The 18861-nt window shown below is 48.0% G+C and overlaps 1 protein-coding gene across 2 annotated transcripts in view; it reads right to left on the bottom strand.

The window, feature by feature from the left end:
- Window positions 1–82: 82 nt before the first annotated feature.
- SRCAP (Snf2-related CREBBP activator protein) overlaps window positions 83–18861 on the bottom strand; it is a 28357-nt gene continuing 9578 nt past the window's right edge. The window contains exons 16-31 of one of the 2 annotated variants that reach the window (XM_008594064.1): window positions 16427–16596; window positions 15773–16038; window positions 15273–15563; window positions 14595–14759; window positions 14121–14306; window positions 13643–13906; window positions 11681–13185; window positions 8138–8403; window positions 7797–7999; window positions 5931–6100; window positions 5585–5781; window positions 5374–5488; window positions 5038–5157; window positions 3705–3899; window positions 3471–3554; window positions 83–3377 (exon numbers count right to left, since the gene is read on the bottom strand). In XM_008594064.1, coding sequence (XP_008592286.1) covers window positions 699–3377; window positions 3471–3554; window positions 3705–3899; window positions 5038–5157; window positions 5374–5488; window positions 5585–5781; window positions 5931–6100; window positions 7797–7999; window positions 8138–8403; window positions 11681–13185; window positions 13643–13906; window positions 14121–14306; window positions 14595–14759; window positions 15273–15563; window positions 15773–16038; window positions 16427–16596 — 6876 coding nt within the window. In that variant the 3' untranslated portion in view covers window positions 83–698. The remainder of the gene's footprint in view (window positions 3378–3470; window positions 3555–3704; window positions 3900–5037; window positions 5158–5373; window positions 5489–5584; window positions 5782–5930; window positions 6101–7796; window positions 8000–8137; window positions 8404–11680; window positions 13186–13642; window positions 13907–14120; window positions 14307–14594; window positions 14760–15272; window positions 15564–15772; window positions 16039–16426; window positions 16597–18861) is intronic. The other variant, XM_008594069.1, reaches the window with a different exon arrangement.

Raw genomic sequence — 18861 nt, 5'->3', positions numbered from 1 at the left:
GGGAAGAGTCTGAGGCATTAGAGAGCTCTAGAGGGAAAGCCCAGGAACCACAGGGATAGATGGGGGGGGGGGGGGGGTCTGAGTGACAGGAAAAGGCACCCTAGCAGGAGATCAGATTTGCCAATCTTCCCTCTCCATGGGTGATTTTTGCCTCAAAGGTATAGAACCCTGAGTTAGAGATCAGGTACTAGGGTCTTTCCAAGAGCAAAAGAGAAGAGAAAAACAATGCCCCAGTTCCCACCCAACCCTCCACCAGACCAGAAAATCAGAAGCCTCCTTACGCGGATGCTCGTACAGAAACTAAGTTTATTATTTTTTCTTCTTAAAAAAAAAAAGAAAAAGAAAAAGGAAAAAAAAAAAAAAAAAAAACCTCGTTGTAGAGAAGCCCCTCCCCCTTCCCCTAAGGGTGGGGGGCTATGAAAGACAGCTGGGGAGTCAAGTACAAGGGGGTGGGGACAGAGACGATCTTGCCACCCTTAACACTGCCCAGCCATGTGGGGTGAAAGGGAAGGACTGTGATGAGCCCCGTTTCCATGACAACCAGCAGCCTACCCCCTACTTTGGTGGAAAGAAGGGAGAAGGCTCCTGTCTCCCTGGAGGCTTTCCCCCCTCAAAAGACTTCAAGTAGTGGTTGAGTCAGGCCTGGTCATGGAAGGAGCGCAGCCGTGATGGAAAGCCCAGGTGGAGGTGCAGTCCACTCACGTCTTGGCCTTGCGGCCTCTGTGACTAATGGTAGGACCAGCCAGGTGGGGAGGGGCACTGCTGCGCAGGATGCGCTGGTCCCCTTGGTTGATGGTCCCAATAAGCCTGCGGGGTCCAGGCCGGCGGCGTGGGGTCCCATCCCCTTCCTCCTCCTCACCCGAAGCTTCAGCCTCAGACTCCTCTACTGAACCCTCAGGGCCCAAGGGACTTGGGGGCTGTGGGCGGCCCCGCTTTGCCAGCCCAGGACCCCCACCAATTGGGGCCCCTGCCCGCTTGCGAGGCACCTTCTCAGTCTCTAGTGGAGGGACTAGAGACCCTGGACGCAGCCGGGTCGAACGCAGTTTGGGGGCTGAGACCACAGGAGGTGTCAATTCTAACCCGCCTGGCCCACTATCTGCTAAATCCAGGTCATCCTGAATTACGGCCACCACCATGGACCCTTCACTCTTTCGTCCCCGTGTTCCCTCTGCTTCAAGCCGCAGCCGGGCCAGACGGGTGAGGGGGCGGCTTCCATCCTCATCAGAGGAACTACCCTCACTTTCCCCCTGGCCCTGGGGTTGCCGCCGCCTCCCCAATCCACAGCTCTCAAGGACAGAAGAGCTGTCACGGTCCAAGACAGGGAGCTGGCTGGGCCGAGGCGATGGTGGATTCTTAGGAGGTCGGCCCCTCTTCCGCTTAGGTGGGGACGTTGAAATGGTGACAGTGGTAACAGTGTTGGCAACAGTAGCAGTGGGACAGGCTAGCAGTGGTGGGAGTGGTGGCAAAGGGGGTGGTAGTGGGAGTGGCTGTGTCCGACTCTCTAAGTTGCCATCCCCTGGAGAGGAAATGGTCCCAGGGATGGGCAAATCTCGTGCCTTAGGGGGCCGCCCACGCCTTCTTTTCTCCACAGGTGACAGGATGGGCTCGGGTCTGTGAACTAGCTGGGGCCCAAGAAGCTGGGGCCCAAGAATAAGCTGGGGTCCCAGGACAGGCTCTGCAACAATTAGAGTCTCAGCCCCAGAGACTGGGTCAGCCACATTGGTTTTTCCCTTAGAGGCAGATGAAGGTGCCTCATCCACCCCTCTCCCAGCATCTACTGGAGACTTGTTCTTCTTGGGGGGCCTCCCCCTCCGTCGTTTAACAGCAGGTGGGGTGATGGCAAGCGGTGCCCCTTCTCCATTCTCTGGGCTGCCCCTACCAGTCACCCCCAGCTCAATGTGGCGACGAGCTATGAAGGACTGCTGGGTTGGGCTGGGCAGTGAGGATGGGGGAGCAGCATCACAGGCCCCACTGGTGGGAGGTGAGGATTCTGGCCCTGACATGCTGCGGGTAGATGGGCTTCCCGGGCTGGCACTAGTCTCAGAGACTCCAGGCACTAGTGTGCTGGCAGTTCCTCGCTGTTGCCGCCGTCGCCTCACCAGTTCCTTTTCCTCTACCACAGTTACTAGCCGTCCTGGCAGTTTGCGAAGCACTTTGGGGCCTGGAGGTTGACCTGGCCGACAAGCCCCCTGACCCCTAATTTCTACATCAGCACTGGTGCGACGCCGAGGGGGTCGGGCAGGTGATGGACCTTCAGGTGAGGAGGTGGTGGAAGATGAAGTTGACGGGGCTGCGACCTCAGCTGTAACAACTTCCTGTGGCTTCTCTGGGCTGCAGGTTGGGGTGTGGGCCCCCACCAGCTCTTCTGAGTTCCTGTCAGCCTCCAATGGCTCCTGAAGTGGCTCATCGGATGTTGCTGAGGTTGGGAGCGCCAGCCCATTGCTCTCACTCAGACACATGGATAGCTCCTCACCAGCAGGCAGCATTGTGAGGATGGTCCCCTCAGCAGGACCTGGTACTTCCTGCTCTTGACCGTTGGGGACACTGTCAGCTTCCAGGGTTGGACTAGGTGCAGAAGGGGTAAGAGTAAGGTGCTTCTCTGACATGGGCAGGATCTCAACAGCAACTGGCAACAGATCCTTAGGGGGCACAAGAGTAAGTGAGGAGGTCTCAGAACTGGCCATGCCAGCCAGCTCCAGGGACTCTGCAGATGCCGACTGTGCACACAGTTCTGCCTCAGGCCCCGATCCCAAGGGGAGGCTGGTGACTGAGGGAGGGATGGGCACAGAAGGTGGACCAAGCAAGAGAGGAGAGGAAGGAGTTAAGAGAGAGGTTTGGGCTGGTGGTGGAGTATGAGCTGGTGGAGGAGTACAGGAAGGAGGAGTAGAGGCAGGAGAATAGGAGGGAGGAATCTGCAGAGAAGGAGGTGGGGGAGAAGGCAATATATGGACAGGAAGAATGGTTATTGAATTTGGGGATGAAATGGGTATTGGCACAGAGGTTGGTACAGGGATTGGGGCAGGAATTGCAGCAGGAACTGAAGCTGGAGTGGGTCGAGGCCTAGGTGCTGGCCTGGGAACTCGCTCCCTGGCAGGGCTGCAGCGGGGGGTCGTGGTGGTGCTCCGGGTATGATGGGTGGATGTGACAGAAGTGTGGTTTGCCCCTTGAGTCTCAGCCCGGGCTCCACGAAGACGCTCACTAACTCGAGTCCCCAGCCTCTCAGGGGCCTTGGCCTTCTTACTGCGCCGGTGGCTGCCTCCACCACTCCCACAGGAAATCTCATCCCCAGCCCCCGACCCCTCCTCCTCCTCTTGGGGTAGGCGGAACACCTCCTCCTTGGCTTGGTCCAGGTCTTTTCGGGCAGCTTCCACTTGCTCCTACCAACAACAGAGCCCAAGGGTGGTCAGAGAGGCAAGCAAGACAGGGAGTGAGTAGAAATTAGCAGCTTCCCACTCCCTAGAAATACTTACTTCTGCCTGCTTGAGTTCCTCCCGGCTCACCTCCTCCAGAGAGGCTTCCAGGAACTTCATGGCATACCGCTCAATGGGAGTCAGCTGTGGGGAGTAGTAGTGGTGAAGGACACAGACCTGGTGCCCAAAGCCCCATCATGTTTGTTTATTTTCACCAGAGAAGATAAAAGAGGGTCACAAACGCAGGGGAAGGGGTTGTGGAGGGTAAAGTAGAGAACTGAATCCAACACTGACCTGTTCTACAAGGGCAGCAATTTCCTGCTCGGCCCGGGACATCTCCTCATCCTCAGCCCCAGGCCGACTGGCCTCTTCTCCCTCACAAGCAAGAAACCCATCATTCTCATTAAATTCTGCAAGCTCAGCCACCTGTTCAGCCTTGGCCTGGGTGGCCGCACGGATATCCTCTTCATCTTCTGCCCGACACAATGCCTGCAAGGGTGTAAAGACAAGAAAAAAACGTGAGACTTAATGAACTTTAACTTTACATTCTGTGATTTGATTCTGGCAAAAATTTGAGACGAAATTTATACCTAAGCAGGTTTGTAATGGAACTCAATAAACTTCTGGGCCCCTAGGGCTAACGAAACAATTCAGTGGTTCACACAGGATGAAATGGATTTCACCAGGACTCCCACTAGGGACAAAAAGACTGTTTTTTAGAAACCCCTAGCTCTATTTCCTTTCCTTTAGAGTCAGCCTTAGATCTCTAAAAAAAGGCAGTCACAGAAGGATCTGAACATCAAAAAACCTGTAATTCTTTTTCGTACTGAGATGCCTCAGAAGAACATACTAACCACATCTAATCTTTCCTTTAGATGAATATCCAGAGAGCTCACACCAAGCCACTGAGGGAAGCTGCCTACAGCATACTCTGAAATGAAAAGGCACTCAGTAGGGGAAAACATCTCCATGATGCGCGGCACCTATGGATCCTAAACACTTGTCTACACTTGAAAAGCTCTGAAAAAAAAACACAAACAGTGCTGGCCTGTTAACTCACTTGGTAATCAAGGGTTTGGATCCCCATACTGGCCAGCCGCCAAAAAAAGAAAGAAAAAAAAAAAAACAACCCACAAACGAAGACCCACACCCCAAAATTATGATTTAGTAGATTTTGAGATGGGGCCCAAGAATCCTTTTGAAACCTTTCCAAGTGATTCTATTATTCATCAATGTTTGGAAAACAGTGTTCTATATCATGTACAAAGCACTGCTTACATGCATTATACCATTTAATCCTCAGAATTACTTCCTTCTCATTAGCATTTCAGAGAAGTGGAAAGTGAGGCTCATAAGTGTAACAAGTCTGTAACTTGGCTTAACAAACACAATTATTAAGAAGTACTGTTGGAATTCAAACCTCAAACTGAGGACTCCAAATCCTGTTTTTTCCTACTAAATCATGTGAACCAATAAGCTACGTACTTACAACTATCAAAAGCTGACTGTAATCTGGGAAGCAGTAGAAACAGTTCTTTCTCCCTGGACAAGTACAACAGTCTAATGAAAGACAAGATATACTGTAAGTACTTAGCTCTACTTTAGGGATTGCCCACTCTTTTTTCACCTGCTCCAAAATATGGGTCTGCTTGCTGGCCACAGTCTCTTCCTCCTCTTCAGGGGCAGGGGGTACAGATGAGCCAGGTGGCTCCTCCAGAGGCATATCAAACAGCTCTCGGATGGTCTGCTATTGAACAGAATAGAAGGAAAAATGTCATAGTCAATGGAATGCTAGTCTCCAGTCTATAGCTGTAAAGCTGGTTGATAGCTCTTGGATATCATAGGCACCACTGGTTGAAAAGATAGGTCTGTGAAGGCCAAAGAAAGTCCTTTAATAGACAGGAAAAACTCCTATAAGGATAGCAGTTCTTTTTTGCATAGGCTGAAAGATCTTATTTAGTACCTGTTTAAAATAGGCTGTAGTGAAGTTGCCTCCCTCAATGGCCATGTCTCCCAACATTCTCTTCTGATTTGCCTTTTTTAGGATGTTCTCCTCCACTGTCCGTTCACTGATAAGCCTAAGGGGGTGATGGAGGCTAAGTGTAAACAGCCAAATATATCAAGGAAACCCAATCAATAAAGGGAAATTAAGATGAGGAAAGACTAGGCAATACCTATAGATGTGGACATCTCGGGTCTGCCCAATTCGGTGACAGCGATCCTGGGCCTGAGCATCCATGGTGGGATTCCAGTCGCTGTCATAAAAAACAACAGTGTCTGCTCCTGTCAGGTTCACGCCCACACCCCCACTCCGAGTTGAAAGGATGAAGCAGAATATGCGTTTGTCTGCATTGAACCGTTCCATCAAGGCCTAGAGGAAAAGGAAAAAAAGATGGCATTGGATGACTTATCCCCCAAAACAGGTCCAAGGCTTAGTGAGGCCTCTTCTGGAAGCCAAGGCCTGGGAAAAGGAGACAGAAGTTGAGGTGAACCTGTATAGGCTGCAGATGTCTGTGTTACCTGTCTCTGTTCAACTCTAGTAGACCCGTCCAGACGCAAGTAGAGGTGGCCATGATAGGTGAGAAACTGCTCCAATACATCCAGCATTCGGGTCATCTGGGTGAAGATGAGCACCCGGTGTCCCTCTGCCTTGAGCTGCCGCAACAGCACTGCCAACGTTTGCAGCTTTCCTGAAGAGATATGAAGGAGTACAGGAAGCTAACCACAAGCTGGAATGAGGAGAATGCTTAGCACTGGAAAGCTATGATTGAGAGGTAATCAAGGCTTTAGGCCAATGTTTCAATTAGCCTAGGAGACCAAATATATTTAACTCCAATAAAAATAAAGACAATAAATAGGAAAAAAGTTTAACCCCATACATTTTCTTCAAGAGTACCCCTCTTAAGTCTGTTCCTGTCTGGGATCTAACTTCTCTGAGTGTAACTAGGGATAGACAGGATAATACAGAACCATCAGGGAGGAAAAATGGAATCTTCAAAGGTTTATGAACAAGAGACCTTTCTACCACAAAAGTCATATGAGCTGAAACAAAGAACAGAATCACAGGACCGACATCAATAAATCCATGGGCATAGCTTACAGACAGGGATTTAAGATCACAGATCAGAATCATAGAGTCAGATAGGATCTCATGAGGCTATATAGTTCATCCTCACATTAAACACAGAAATAATTAATACGACATTTCCGAAAGGTCATTTTAACACTTTCAACAGACTTTCAATTCATCTATTCTGAATGGTTTCAAATGCTACTAGAATTTTTTCTTTTACTAAAATATGTATTGAGCACGTATGAATAAAAATCCTGATTTTCTTATAGTCTAGGACATTTAGGAAATCTCCAAACATGTTACTATAAAAACGTCTGTCTAGAGTTGTGGCAGAAACTGGTCACTACTGACCAATAGCCATTCTTGGGTAACAGAACCTGATTAACACTGTAGACACCTGGCAGAGATCCCCTGCTCCCAGGGTAGGCAGGCCCCACCCCAACCACAGAAAGTGAATTATGATTGGTCTAAATAAGCCACAGTTCCTCTTTGCCGTTCCCCTTTGTTAGTGATTGCTCTAAGGATGGGCACATGGCTCACTCTGAGCCAATGGGCTGTAAAGCAAAGTCAGCTGGGAGGACTTTCTTTCCCAGGAAAAAAAGAGAAAGACTTGCACAAAGTGTTTTGTCTTAATTAATCTCTTGCTTCCTAGATAGAGAACTGGTGTGCTCCCTGGAGCTATGGTAGCCGTCTTAACACCATGAAGAAATAAGCATGAGAATAAAAAGATAAAAGCTAATGATGGTAGGCAGATAGAAAGACAAGATTCTGGGTCCATGAAGATATCATTAAGCTGCTGAACCAACCACACACCACTGTTCTCAGAATTTCTCATTAAATAATAAATGCTCTTGTTGATTTAAGCCACTGTCAACTGGTTTCTGTTACCTGTAGCCAAATGCATTCTAACCAATACAAGGGTCCTTGCCTTTTCAAAGACCAAAATTAACTACTTACTGTGCAGTCCTGTACCACAATAACCTTTTCCCATAAATCTAAAAACTATGCTGTGCTATCTCGCTTGTTATTGTATACCATATGATTAACAAAATATGACAGATGTTCACAAAATGATCACTGAATGAATAAATGAGTTAGCAGCACGCATTTCAACTTTCATAAAAGTCAAATTCATGAATGCTAAGGTCCCATCATAAGGCCTACATTTCTCCATCTTGCCCATAAGCACAACCTAAAAAACTGTCTAATGCTTTACAGAAATCCCTAGAGACCTCATGTGCAGCATCCCTCTGATATAACAGTCTTGCTACTAAGAAAAAGACGTCACGTTCTGCACTGGCCAATGAACTCACCACAATCATACTGGATGAGTCTCAAGTCAGGGAACTGGGTGCGCATGTTACACACAATACGATGCAAAGGACGAGCCCGGGGCCAGAGCTCACAGGCCAATTGCTCCTGGAATGCTGCCTGACGTGGGGCCAGCCAAGGAGGTGGGTGGCAGGCATGCAGGGAAGGGGGAGGTGCCTCCACAGGAGGCATGACAAAGATGAACCTGTGAAAGGAAGAAGGCAAGCAGTGTAAAAGACGGGATTCTGAAATACCACAGAAGTTAACACCTTCACCAGCCCTAAGCACTACATCCACTCTGAGCCCCAAGACCCACTCCCCATTAGCACTTAGCCCTGCCAACCTCTCAATGATTTCTGACAGCTGGTCTAGTCGTTGCTGGGGTAACAGTACAGCCCGGTGGGCAGCCTCAGTATAAGTCCAAAAGGTGGGGTGGCTGGGGCCAGGAGAACGAGGGCCGATGGGGCTGGCAACAGGTTGGGGCAAGGTACAGAATTCCAGGACTTCAGTCCCATACACGGGTGCCAGGGCCCCATGAGCCTCACTAAGTTGGAAAATCCGTTCCAGGCGTTCAGATCGCTGCCGCTTCCGCTTTTCCTCCAGAGAGTCCTGTGGATAAGAGAAAAAAATTCAGAGACAAGAATCAGTGTCCTCAAGAGTCCACATCAAAGCCTTACAGAAAATCTGACAGTTCCTCCCAGAGATATACAATCTATAGAAACTGTGAGATCCAAAAATACACTATGCTTTTTGTAGTTTTCCAATGAACTGTCAATGAGAACTATTCCTTTCACAACGTTAAATAACTTCTCTGTGAGATAAATCTTCCCTTGTATGGTACCAGAGCAAAATGTCTAAACATTCAAAATTAAGATCTGCTTATCCAATGAGTTTACAGAACGGAAGATTTATGGGGATTTTCCTATGTAACACAACTCCAAAACACCTATCTTAATTTATCTTCTTATGGTGGGTCCAAAACAATCATTGGAAGCCTTCCTCAAATTGCTGACTAGGATACAGAGGGGCTAATCAAATCTACAGCAGGTTTTTCCCAAGGGCCAGACTGGAATGAGATAGGATGAGAACAGCTAACCAGACATCCAGGTATCAACACTCTGAGAGAGAAAAAGGGTAACCTGGCAGTCAGGAAAACTATATGACTTTGACCCAATCCTTTCCATCTCTGTGCTTCCAGTTTCAGTTGTAAAACCACCTAACTCTTCTCTGCTGCACTTACCATGCTTGTAGTTTTACATTTGTACGATTATTTGATTAATATCTTCCACCCACTAACCTGTAAGCCCCATATAACATGATCTTGCTCACTATAATCCCAGTATCAAGCTCAGTATCTGGCACAAAGTAGGCTCTCAGTAAATTTATCTGTTAATAGAAAGAACAAATGAGGGAGCCTGGACTCCAGGAGATGGTTCTGAAAAAAGCACTGTCCCAAATCTCCCTTCCTGTTTGCTACCTTAAGTGAGGGGAAAAAACCATCAAAGCAGAGGGAAAAACCAATACACACCAGTTCCCAATAGACACAAAAGAGAAAATATTTGCAAACCACACATCAGAAAAGGGGCTTGGAACCAGAATATATAAAGAACTCTTGCAACTCAACAACAGAAAGATAAATAATCCATTTTAAAAGGGCAAAGAATCTGAACAGACATTTCTCCAAAGAAGATAAACAAATGGATAACAACAACACGAAAAGATGCTCAACATTAGCCAACAGGGAAATGAAAATCAAAATATTAATAAGATACTACTAAGATGGCTATAAATGAAAGTGTTGGTAAAAATGTGTGGAGAAAGTAGAACTCTCACAGATTGCTGTTGGGAATGTCAAATGGTGCTGCAGCCACTTTGAAAAACAGTTTGGCAGTTCTTCAAACAGTTAAACAGTTACCACATGACCCAACAATTCTTCTCCTCTGCGTATTTGTATATAAGAGAAATTGAAAACATATCCACACAAGCTCGTACGTAAAATGTCTGCAGCATTATTCACAACAGCCAGAAAATAGAAATAATCCGAATGCCTCCATCAACTGATGAATGGATAAATAAAATATGATGTACATCCACACAATGGAATATTATTCAACAATTAAAAGTACTCACATATGCTATAACCTAGACGAAACTTAAAAACATTTTACTAAATGAAAGAAGCCAGTCACAAAGGACCATGTATTATATGATTCTACAGGCAAATCAGACAGAAAATAGGTCAGTGGTTGTCTAGGGCTGGGAGGGATAGTTGGGTAGGGGGATGATGGCTAAGGGGTACAAGGTTTCTTTTTGGGGCTGTGGAAAAATTTTAAAATTGATAGTGGTAATAGCTGCACACTCTATGAACATACTAAGCCGCTGAATTGTACACTTTAAATGGGTGAATTGTATGGTATGTGATTTATGTCTCAAATTGTTTAAAGAAAAAAATAGTGGCAAGCAGCTACTACCCAATCACAGAGCAACCAAAATTCAGCACAGAACATGGGTTGCCACACTTGGGTTAGGATCTAAGCTCTTCTCCCTCTACTCTCTATTTCCAAAAACCAAGACCAACCCAAGCATCAGGAAAAGATCAAAGGCAGAATCAGTGGCATTGGTGGAGGGTGGGGAGTGGGGACTAGGGCTGAAGCAAAGAAAAAGCAGCAACTCAGAGTGAGAAAAAGATCTGGAGGGATTCACTGGACCTTTCTTATTAGTTCCTGGGTTACTCTAAGCTGAGCTGTCAATTTAACTTAAACACACATATATGGAACTATATATATAATAAAGGGAAAAAAATGGCTACTAGAAAGCTCACAAAAGGACGGGGAACGGATTTCCTTTTACTGCCCACTTATCACCATGGAGGTAAAAACTAGAAGAAATGACTATCAAAGCTAGAGGTTCACAATCTCTAGGGAACTGTATTCCATGGTTTCATCTTTCCCTTAGAAGTTCAAATACTTGATGATGGTGATGATTTTAGCAATTGAGAAAAAGCCTTCCTGTCTCTGATGATTGTTTTTTGTGAGAAAGAGGTGAAAGCAATGTAATCAATACATCTGTGTTCTCACAAATTGTGTAAACCTTCAGAACAGCATTTAATGGTCTAGTTTTCACCTTTGTAAAATGAGGCACTTACATGCCAACACTAATTCAACAGATTAAAAATGAACCAAAGAAACCACTGGTAACAAAAAGGGCTTGAACACATCAGTGATTAGTACTTTTAAAAGCACATTCAGTCCTCTATTACCATCCAAGAAAGGAAGAAGATGGATTATAATTTCTCAAATGAAGATACAGGCCCAGGAAAGAGAAGGGACTTGCCCAAGCGTCACTCAAGTACTTAGTTCATACACTAGGCTTTGTAATTTGCCAAGTTTAAAGTGGTATTCTTTTTTTTTTCTTTTTTTTTTTTTTAAAGATGACCGGTAAGGGGATCTTTACCCTTGACTTGGTGTTGTCAGCACCACGCTCACCCAGTGAGCAAACCGGCCATCCCTATATGGGATCCGAACTCGTGGCCTTGGTGTTATCAGCACCGCACTCTCCCGAGTGAGCCACAGGCCCGGCCCTAAAGTGGTATTCTGTTCCATCCACTCTATCAACACTCCAAAGAAACAACTTCCTGTTCCCTCACCTTTGAGGAAGTAAGACTTACCAGATAGAAAGGGGAACGAGGGTCAGCACCACGCCCACCCAGTGAGCAACCGGCCATCCCTATATGGGATCCGAACTCGTGGCCTTGGTGTTATCAGCACCGCACTCTCCCGAGTGAGCCACAGGCCCGGCCCTAAAGTGGTATTCTGTTCCATCCACTCTATCAACACTCCAAAGAAACAACTTCCTGTTCCCTCACCTTTGAGGAAGTAAGACTTACCAGATAGAAAGGGGAACGAGGTGGTGGGGGGGGCTGGCGTCGAGGCCGGGGGCCACTGAACGAGGCAGCAGTGGAGGGAGGGCTGGGGGGACCAGAGCGCAATGTCAGTGTCTCAGGCTCATCCTTGGGAACAGGCAGCCGGGATACCATGGTGACAGGCAAGGGAGTGGTGCCAGATGCCGAAACCACAAGGGAAGATGCCTGGGAAGCTGGGGCCTGTGTTGAGGCTGGTGCCAATGCCAGGGTCTGAGCTGCAGCTGGGCCCAGAGTGGGCACTGGAACTGGGGCAGGGCTCAAAGTAAGTGTTTGCACTGAAGCTGGGGCCAGGAGTGAAGCAGATGATGATGCCGGAGCCAAAGTCAGCGTGTGAGCTGGGGCTGGGCCCATTGGAGAAGCTGGAGCCAGGCCCACTGGAGAAGCTGGAGCCAGAGGGGGTGCCGGAGCCAGAGACAGTGTCTGATTTGGACCCAGTGGTGGTCCTGGTGCCAAAGACAGTGTCTGGGCTGAAGGTTGTACCAGGGATGATGCTGGAGTCAATGACAATGTCTGAGTTGAAAAGGGCCCCTGGGTGTTCCCTGTTCCCAAAGAGAGTGTCTGAGATGGAGATGAGCCGCCAAGAGCGGGTGCTAAAGCTGGAGCTAAGGCCAGTGTCTGCGCAGAAGCCGGGCTCGGGAGAGGTGATGGAACTGGGGCTGGTACCATAGTTTGAGTTGATGGAGACAACACAGGAGTTGGGGCTGGCACCAATGAAGACGCTGAGGCTAAAGGGGTTCCTGGAGTAGATGATGGAGCCACAACCGGAACTGGAGTCTGTGATGGAGCCAAGACAGCAGCAGGACCTGGTGATGGTGCCAGAACTGGAAGAGGAGCCAGAGGTGGAGCTGGAGAAGGTGCCAGGATTGCTGTCTGTGGAGCCGCCAAAGGAGCCAGAGAGGTGGCTAGAGCCTGAGATGCAGAAGGTGCTGGAGCCAGAAGGGAAGTCTGAGCTGGATTTGGTGCTGCTGGAAAAGGATTGGCCAGAGCTGAAGCTGGCACCAGGACAGGTGAGCATGCTGGGGCCACGGCTGAGTTCAACCCTGGAACATGTGAAGAGGTGGGAGCCAACAACAGAGGATGACCAGGTGTCTGAGACGGAGACGTGGCCAAACCCAGAGTCAAGGTTGACGCTGATGGGGAAGCTCCAGCTGGTGCCAAAGACGGAGGTCCAGGAGCCACTGAGACAACAGGGGCCAGTGTTGGGGACACATTGGTCAACAAAGCTGGGCCTGAAGCCGTAATAGGCAAGGGAGCTGAAATGGGGATGGTGAGTGGAGCTGAGGCTGGGACAGGAAGCGTAGTGGGGACAGAGATGGGGAGTGAAGATGACACTGAGACTGTAGAGGACACAGGACTAGCAAGGGGAGAGGAGTTGGGAATTGGCATTGGAGAAGAGGCTGGCCCAGGGAGTGAGGACGGCACATGGAGAGGAGAAGAGATGGTCAAGGGAGCAGCTCCAGGTGCTGAAGCTGTGGAGACAGAGATTAGTTAGCCCTAGGATTCTTTTCCTGACCCTTCTACTACCAAGTCCCACCCTTTCCCTTACCCCCAAGCTTCACCTGTTTCTCAGAAAGCCTTCACTCCGCAACATGAGGTGAAAAATTCAAGGACCTGACAACTTAACATTTTCTGGTGTTTTTTTTGGCAGCTGGTTGGTACAGGGATTGAACCCTGGACCTTGGTGTTATAGCACCATGTTCTGACTGACTGAGCTAACCAGCCAGGCCAGAAAACTTAACCTTTTCATTCCCTCCAAGACTCCAACAGGTGTATTTTGTCAGAGCTCAGGCAGCCTAGTTCTGGGGCTCACTGCAAATCAAGGCTGTATGTTGATAATGATCTATTGTGACTAAGAAACCCTCAGGGCCACCCCCACTTCATCTCCATTCCTGGCAAAAATTTTTGGCCTCAGCCACCTGGACTCACCACTGACTTCAGGTGAAGGACTGTGAACCAGCTTGAGAAGAGGCCTCACCAGAGTGGGCGCGGGTATGGGGCCACGGGCAGTACCCAGAGGTGTGGGTAACCGGCCAGGGGTTAATGTAGGGCGTGGTGTCAACACAGCTGGAAGCCCAGAGCTTGGAGGCCGGGGTGCTGGGGCCAACGAAGGAACAGCTGTCAGTCCATCCCGAGGGGCCTGTCTCACTACAATCTTCACCACGCCTGTATTATTCACCATGGTTGGTGGCACTGCAAGAGGAAGCTACATTGAGGGGAAGGTAGAAAAGAAACAAGAGACCCAAAGGATGGAAGAAGTCCAAGGGCAGGAGAGGATGGCAGACAGATGAAGACACTGATAAGGGTAACGATACTGAGGAAAGACTGGACAGACAACAGCCCAGGACATGCCTGGATAGACCAAGGCCAGCAAGGGCTTAATAAGTAGGAAGGCCAGAAGCCTCACCCTGGTTAGCAGCAAGCGGAAGGCTGAGGCCAGTGGGGGCAGGGGTGGTGCTGGGGGTCGAAGAAGGCAGCACAGAGACAGGGGTGGGGCCAGGGGTCGGGGCCACAGCCTGGATGAGGGCCACATGGGCAGGCTGGCTGATGAGGTGGTGCTGCCCCCCTGCTGACACCAGGTGCACCACATTCCCTAGGTTAAGGGCAGAGAGAGAGAGAGAAAGAGAGAGAGAAGCAGCTATCAGCCAGAGGAGGGCAGAGGCAAGGGCAAGAAGAGAGGCAAAGAACAGAGAGGGAATGATTTCTCTAGAATCACCTCTTCCCTATCTTTATCAAAAGACCCCCTCCAACTATTCCCCTTGGCCCCACCCACCAAAAGCTAGGGAAAGAAACATAAAGGCTGACAACTAAAAACAGTCACAAAAACAAGGGAACAGGGGAGAGGAGAACAAATGCAGGACAGGGGATGGGTTTTACCTACTTTGCAGCGGGCGGGGCTGCCCCACAGCAAGCTGGCGCACCTGGGCACCAGTCAAAGTCAGCTTGTTGCCCTGGATTTGGAAGGTGAGAGGTTTGCTTCCCCCTGCACTAGCCACTGGACGTTGTGCCAGTGAGGCCAACTGCCCGATGCTGACCACTTCGCCTGCTACGAACAAAGAAGGCCTTATTGTACACAGGACTCACCCTGCTTAACCTCACTTCACAGACCCCCACAAAGCACACACCTCTCCCACAATCCCCAGTTCCTCACAGCCTTTCCCACAATTTACCATGGCCCAACAAAATCAGCCTCCATCTACAGCCTTTGAGCTTTCATATGCTACTCCTTCCAATCCCACTAGTTTGCTTAATAATCTCCTTTACATCTTATGGCCTGCCACCAGACTGAGCTTATCACCACCCTCTGCTGTACACTGCCCTTTTACCCCAAATAATTTTCTACTGCTAGGCTTACTATTATTTACTCATCTATGTGTCATCTCCATATGTGAATTCCTGGATGGTTCTTAATTATGATTTACGAACGTCAGATAAAATACACAGTATACTTCATCTGCCAAGAATTTGATACTCTCATGTTCCTGAGCTTTTCTCGAGCTCCCTGGCATATAAGCCTTCTTCCCATCTCAAGTTCCTCCCCAGACCCCTAGAAACTTACAGGGCAGGCGAGCCTGCATGTCGGGAGACAGGATGAGGCGCTGTGGTGCAGGGATCGGAGCTGGCACTGCCGTGGTGGTAGCAGCTGCTGTGGTGGTACAGGTGGTGGTGGCAGCAATAGGAGGAAAGGTGTAACCTGGTGGCACTGTCAGGGGCTTTAACAGGCTAGAGGAGCCTGGAGGTGGGGCTGGGCTCAGGCGAACTGGGGCAGGTGGGGTCGGCTTCAGGGACAGAGTTGGAGTAGGAGGCCGTGAGGTCCCACCACTCAGAACCCCTAGGGGGGACGGCAACACTGAAGACACAAAACAAACACCTGTCAGATACACCCAGACTAAAGCCTTAGCCTGATCCCAAAAGCCTCCATGCTCCCTTTCCAACTCAAACACCACACCCCTGTCCCCCAACCTGGCTCCTCAAACACTTTAACTTCATCACTTCTTCCCCAGTCGGAACAACCTTTCTCAAGTACCACTCATCCTCCTTGGCTCCCTTTCAACTCACCCTGGGGGAGAGGACCACTGCTTGGCTGTAATGGAGGCAAGAGAACAGGGCCAGGGGGCCGGGACGCGGGAATAAGTGGGGGCCCAGCAGGTGAGGCCGACACCATCAGTGGTGCTGGCAGCACTGGGGGGGGCAGGCTGGGGGTAGGCTGGGCTGAGAGCTCAGGGACTGGAAGAGGCCGAACCGGCACAGGGCCCAAGGGCATCCGTGGGCTGTTCACCACCACCACTGTCCGGCCTTCTTGCTTGGGCACTGGCTGCAGCATCCTATGAGGAAAAAACCAAGGAAAGTAAATAAGGAGGAAAGTGAAACAGTGAAAAAAAGGAAAAAGAAAGATGAAGCAGGAAAAAACCAAACAGATTACAAAAGCAAACGGGGGAAAGAGACTCAAAGGAGGAAGAGGAAAGGAGATCCAAGATTATCAGAAAGCACCAAGCAGAGAGTGGGGGGAAAAATCAGTGACAAACATAGAAGACCCTCCCAGGACCCTCTTCTAGTTATTCTCTCCCCCCAATCCCTCCATAGTACTTTGCACCCACCTCACATAAACATTCTAACCTAGCCTCCAACACTTTCCTTTCTACCCCAATACCTTCCAGCCAACTGTAGTCACTTTTCCTAGGAACCCACCCCCTTATTCCTTAGTCCTGGTACCTGTTGACTTTCATCTTGACTGGCTTGGGCCGGGGTGGGGGGTCAGGAGCGGTAGCCACCTCTAGCAGTACCCGACGAGAGAGGCGGTGCCGGGGCAGAAATGTGTCAGCCTCATATCGAGAGACACGACCCTCCAGGCCAATAAGGTCAAACCGACCCATATCTATCCGCTGCAGCAAGAAGGAACACAAAGAATGGTGTCAAAGATGCCAATTTGGCAATGATTTCATGGATACATCAAAAGCACAGGCAACAAAAGAAAAAAATACATCAAACTACATCAAAATTTTAAACTTTTGGGCCGGCCCCATGGCGCACTCGGGAGAGTGCGGCGCTGGGAGCGCAGCGACGCTCCTGCCACGGGTTCGGATCCTATATGGGACTGGCCGGTGCGCTCACTGGCTGAGCGCAGCGCGGGCAACACCAAGCCAAGGGTTGCAATCCCCTTACCGGTCACGAAAAAGACAAAAAAAAAAAAAAAAATTAAACTTTTGTTAATCAAAAAACATTATCAATACAGTGAAAAGGTAACCCACAGAATGGGACGAAATACTTACAAGTCATATATCTAATAAGGGGTTAATTTCCAAAGCACACAAAGAACTCCTACAACTCAACAACTATAATAAGATAACCCAATTTTTAAAAAATCAGCAAAAGTCTTCAATAGACATTTCTCCAAAGATACACAAATGGCCAACAAGTACATGTAAAGACACTCAGCGTCACTCATCATTACAGAAATGCAAATCAAAAACCACAATGAAACACCACTTCACACCCATTCATTTGGCTCTTATAAAAAACGAAAAAAGGGCCACCGCGGGTTTGGATCCTATATAGAGATGATGGGTGCTCTCACTGGCTGAACGTGGTGCAGCCAGTCTCAAAAAGGACAAAAAAAAGAAAAAAAAAGAAAAAAAAAAAAACGAAAAAACAGGTTGGGGCAAAGATGTGGAGAAATGAGAAGCCTTCTGCACCACTGGTGGGAATGTAATATGGGCAGCTGCTATGGAAAACAGTATGGTGGTTCTCAAAGTATTAGAAACGGAATTATCATGATACAGCAATTCCAACTTTTGGGGTACATACCCAAAAGAATAGAAAGCAAGGACTCGAACAAGTATTTGTTCACCCACATTCGCAGCAGCATTATTCATAATAGCCAAAGGTGGAAACAACCCAGTGTACATCAACAGATGAATGAAATAAACAAAATGTGGTATAGACACTGATCAACTTACAATGGGGTTATGTCCTGATAAACCCATAAGTCAAAAATACTGTAAGTCGAAAATGCATTTAACACCCCCAATAAACCCACTGTAAAGTCGAAAAATTTTAAGTTGAACCATTGTAAGTCAGGGAACACCTGGTATATACATATAGTGGAATATTATTCAGCCTTAAATAGAAAGGAAAAGTGCTGGCTGGTTAGCTCAGTTGGTTAGAGCATGGTGTTAGTAACACCAAGGGCAACGGTTCGGATCCCCGTATCAGACAACTGCCAAAAAATAAAAAATAAATAAATAAAAACAAAAAGGAAGGAAATTCTGACACATGCTACGACATGGATAAACATTGAAGACATTATGCTAAGTGAAGTAAGCCATTCACAAAAGGATAAGTACTTCATGATTCCATTTATGTGAAGTGCATAAGAGTCAAATTCATAGAAACAGAAAATAGAATGGTGAATCCCAGGGTAGGACAAGGAGAAAATGGGAAATTACTGTTTAATGGGTATAGAGTTTCAGTTTGGGAAGACAAAAAAAGTCCAAGAGATGAATGGTGGTGATGGCTGCACAATATAAATGTACTTAATGCCACTGAACTGTATACTTAAAAATGGTTAAAATAGTAAATTTTGTTACATATATTTTACTCCAAGAAAAAAAAATTAGGAGAACAAAGTGGTCAGAAAGAAGAAAAGAGTAGGAAAAGCAAGATAATATTTACAAAGTATCTGCAAATATGCCATGTAAAAAAAGAAAAAAAAAAAAAAAAATGAAGAAAAAACCCCAAGAATACAAATATGCCAGGCACACGTCTCAGCACTTCCAAAAATATTAATTCTCAAACACACTGCAGAACAGGCTTTACAATACCTGTTTTGAAAGGCAAGGAAACCCAGGGTTAGAGGTTAAATAACTAACTCGCCAAAAGTCAGCATGGCTAGAAAACAATGGAACTAGAGAAACAATACTGAGGGGTTGAAATGAGGTGAACGGAAAGGATGCAAAATGTCAGACACTAGTCTAAAGAAAAGAGGGAGGGAGGGGGGAAAGGGAGGGAGGGGGAGAGGGAGGAAGAGGGTGGGGGAGGGGGAGGGAAAGGGGGAGAGAAAGAGAAAGAGAGAAAGAAAGAAAGAGAAGAGAAAAGAAATAAGAAGAGAAGGGAAAAGATTAGAAAAGAGGAACAGGTTTGCAGTTTGG

The sequence above is a fragment of the Galeopterus variegatus genome, unplaced genomic scaffold (assembly GCF_000696425.1).
Source record: "Galeopterus variegatus unplaced genomic scaffold, G_variegatus-3.0.2 Scaffold162, whole genome shotgun sequence".
NCBI classification, from domain to species: Eukaryota; Metazoa; Chordata; class Mammalia; order Dermoptera; family Cynocephalidae; genus Galeopterus; species Galeopterus variegatus.
Note: the sequence above shows the minus strand (reverse complement) of the source record. Positions and strands in the feature narration are given on the sequence as shown.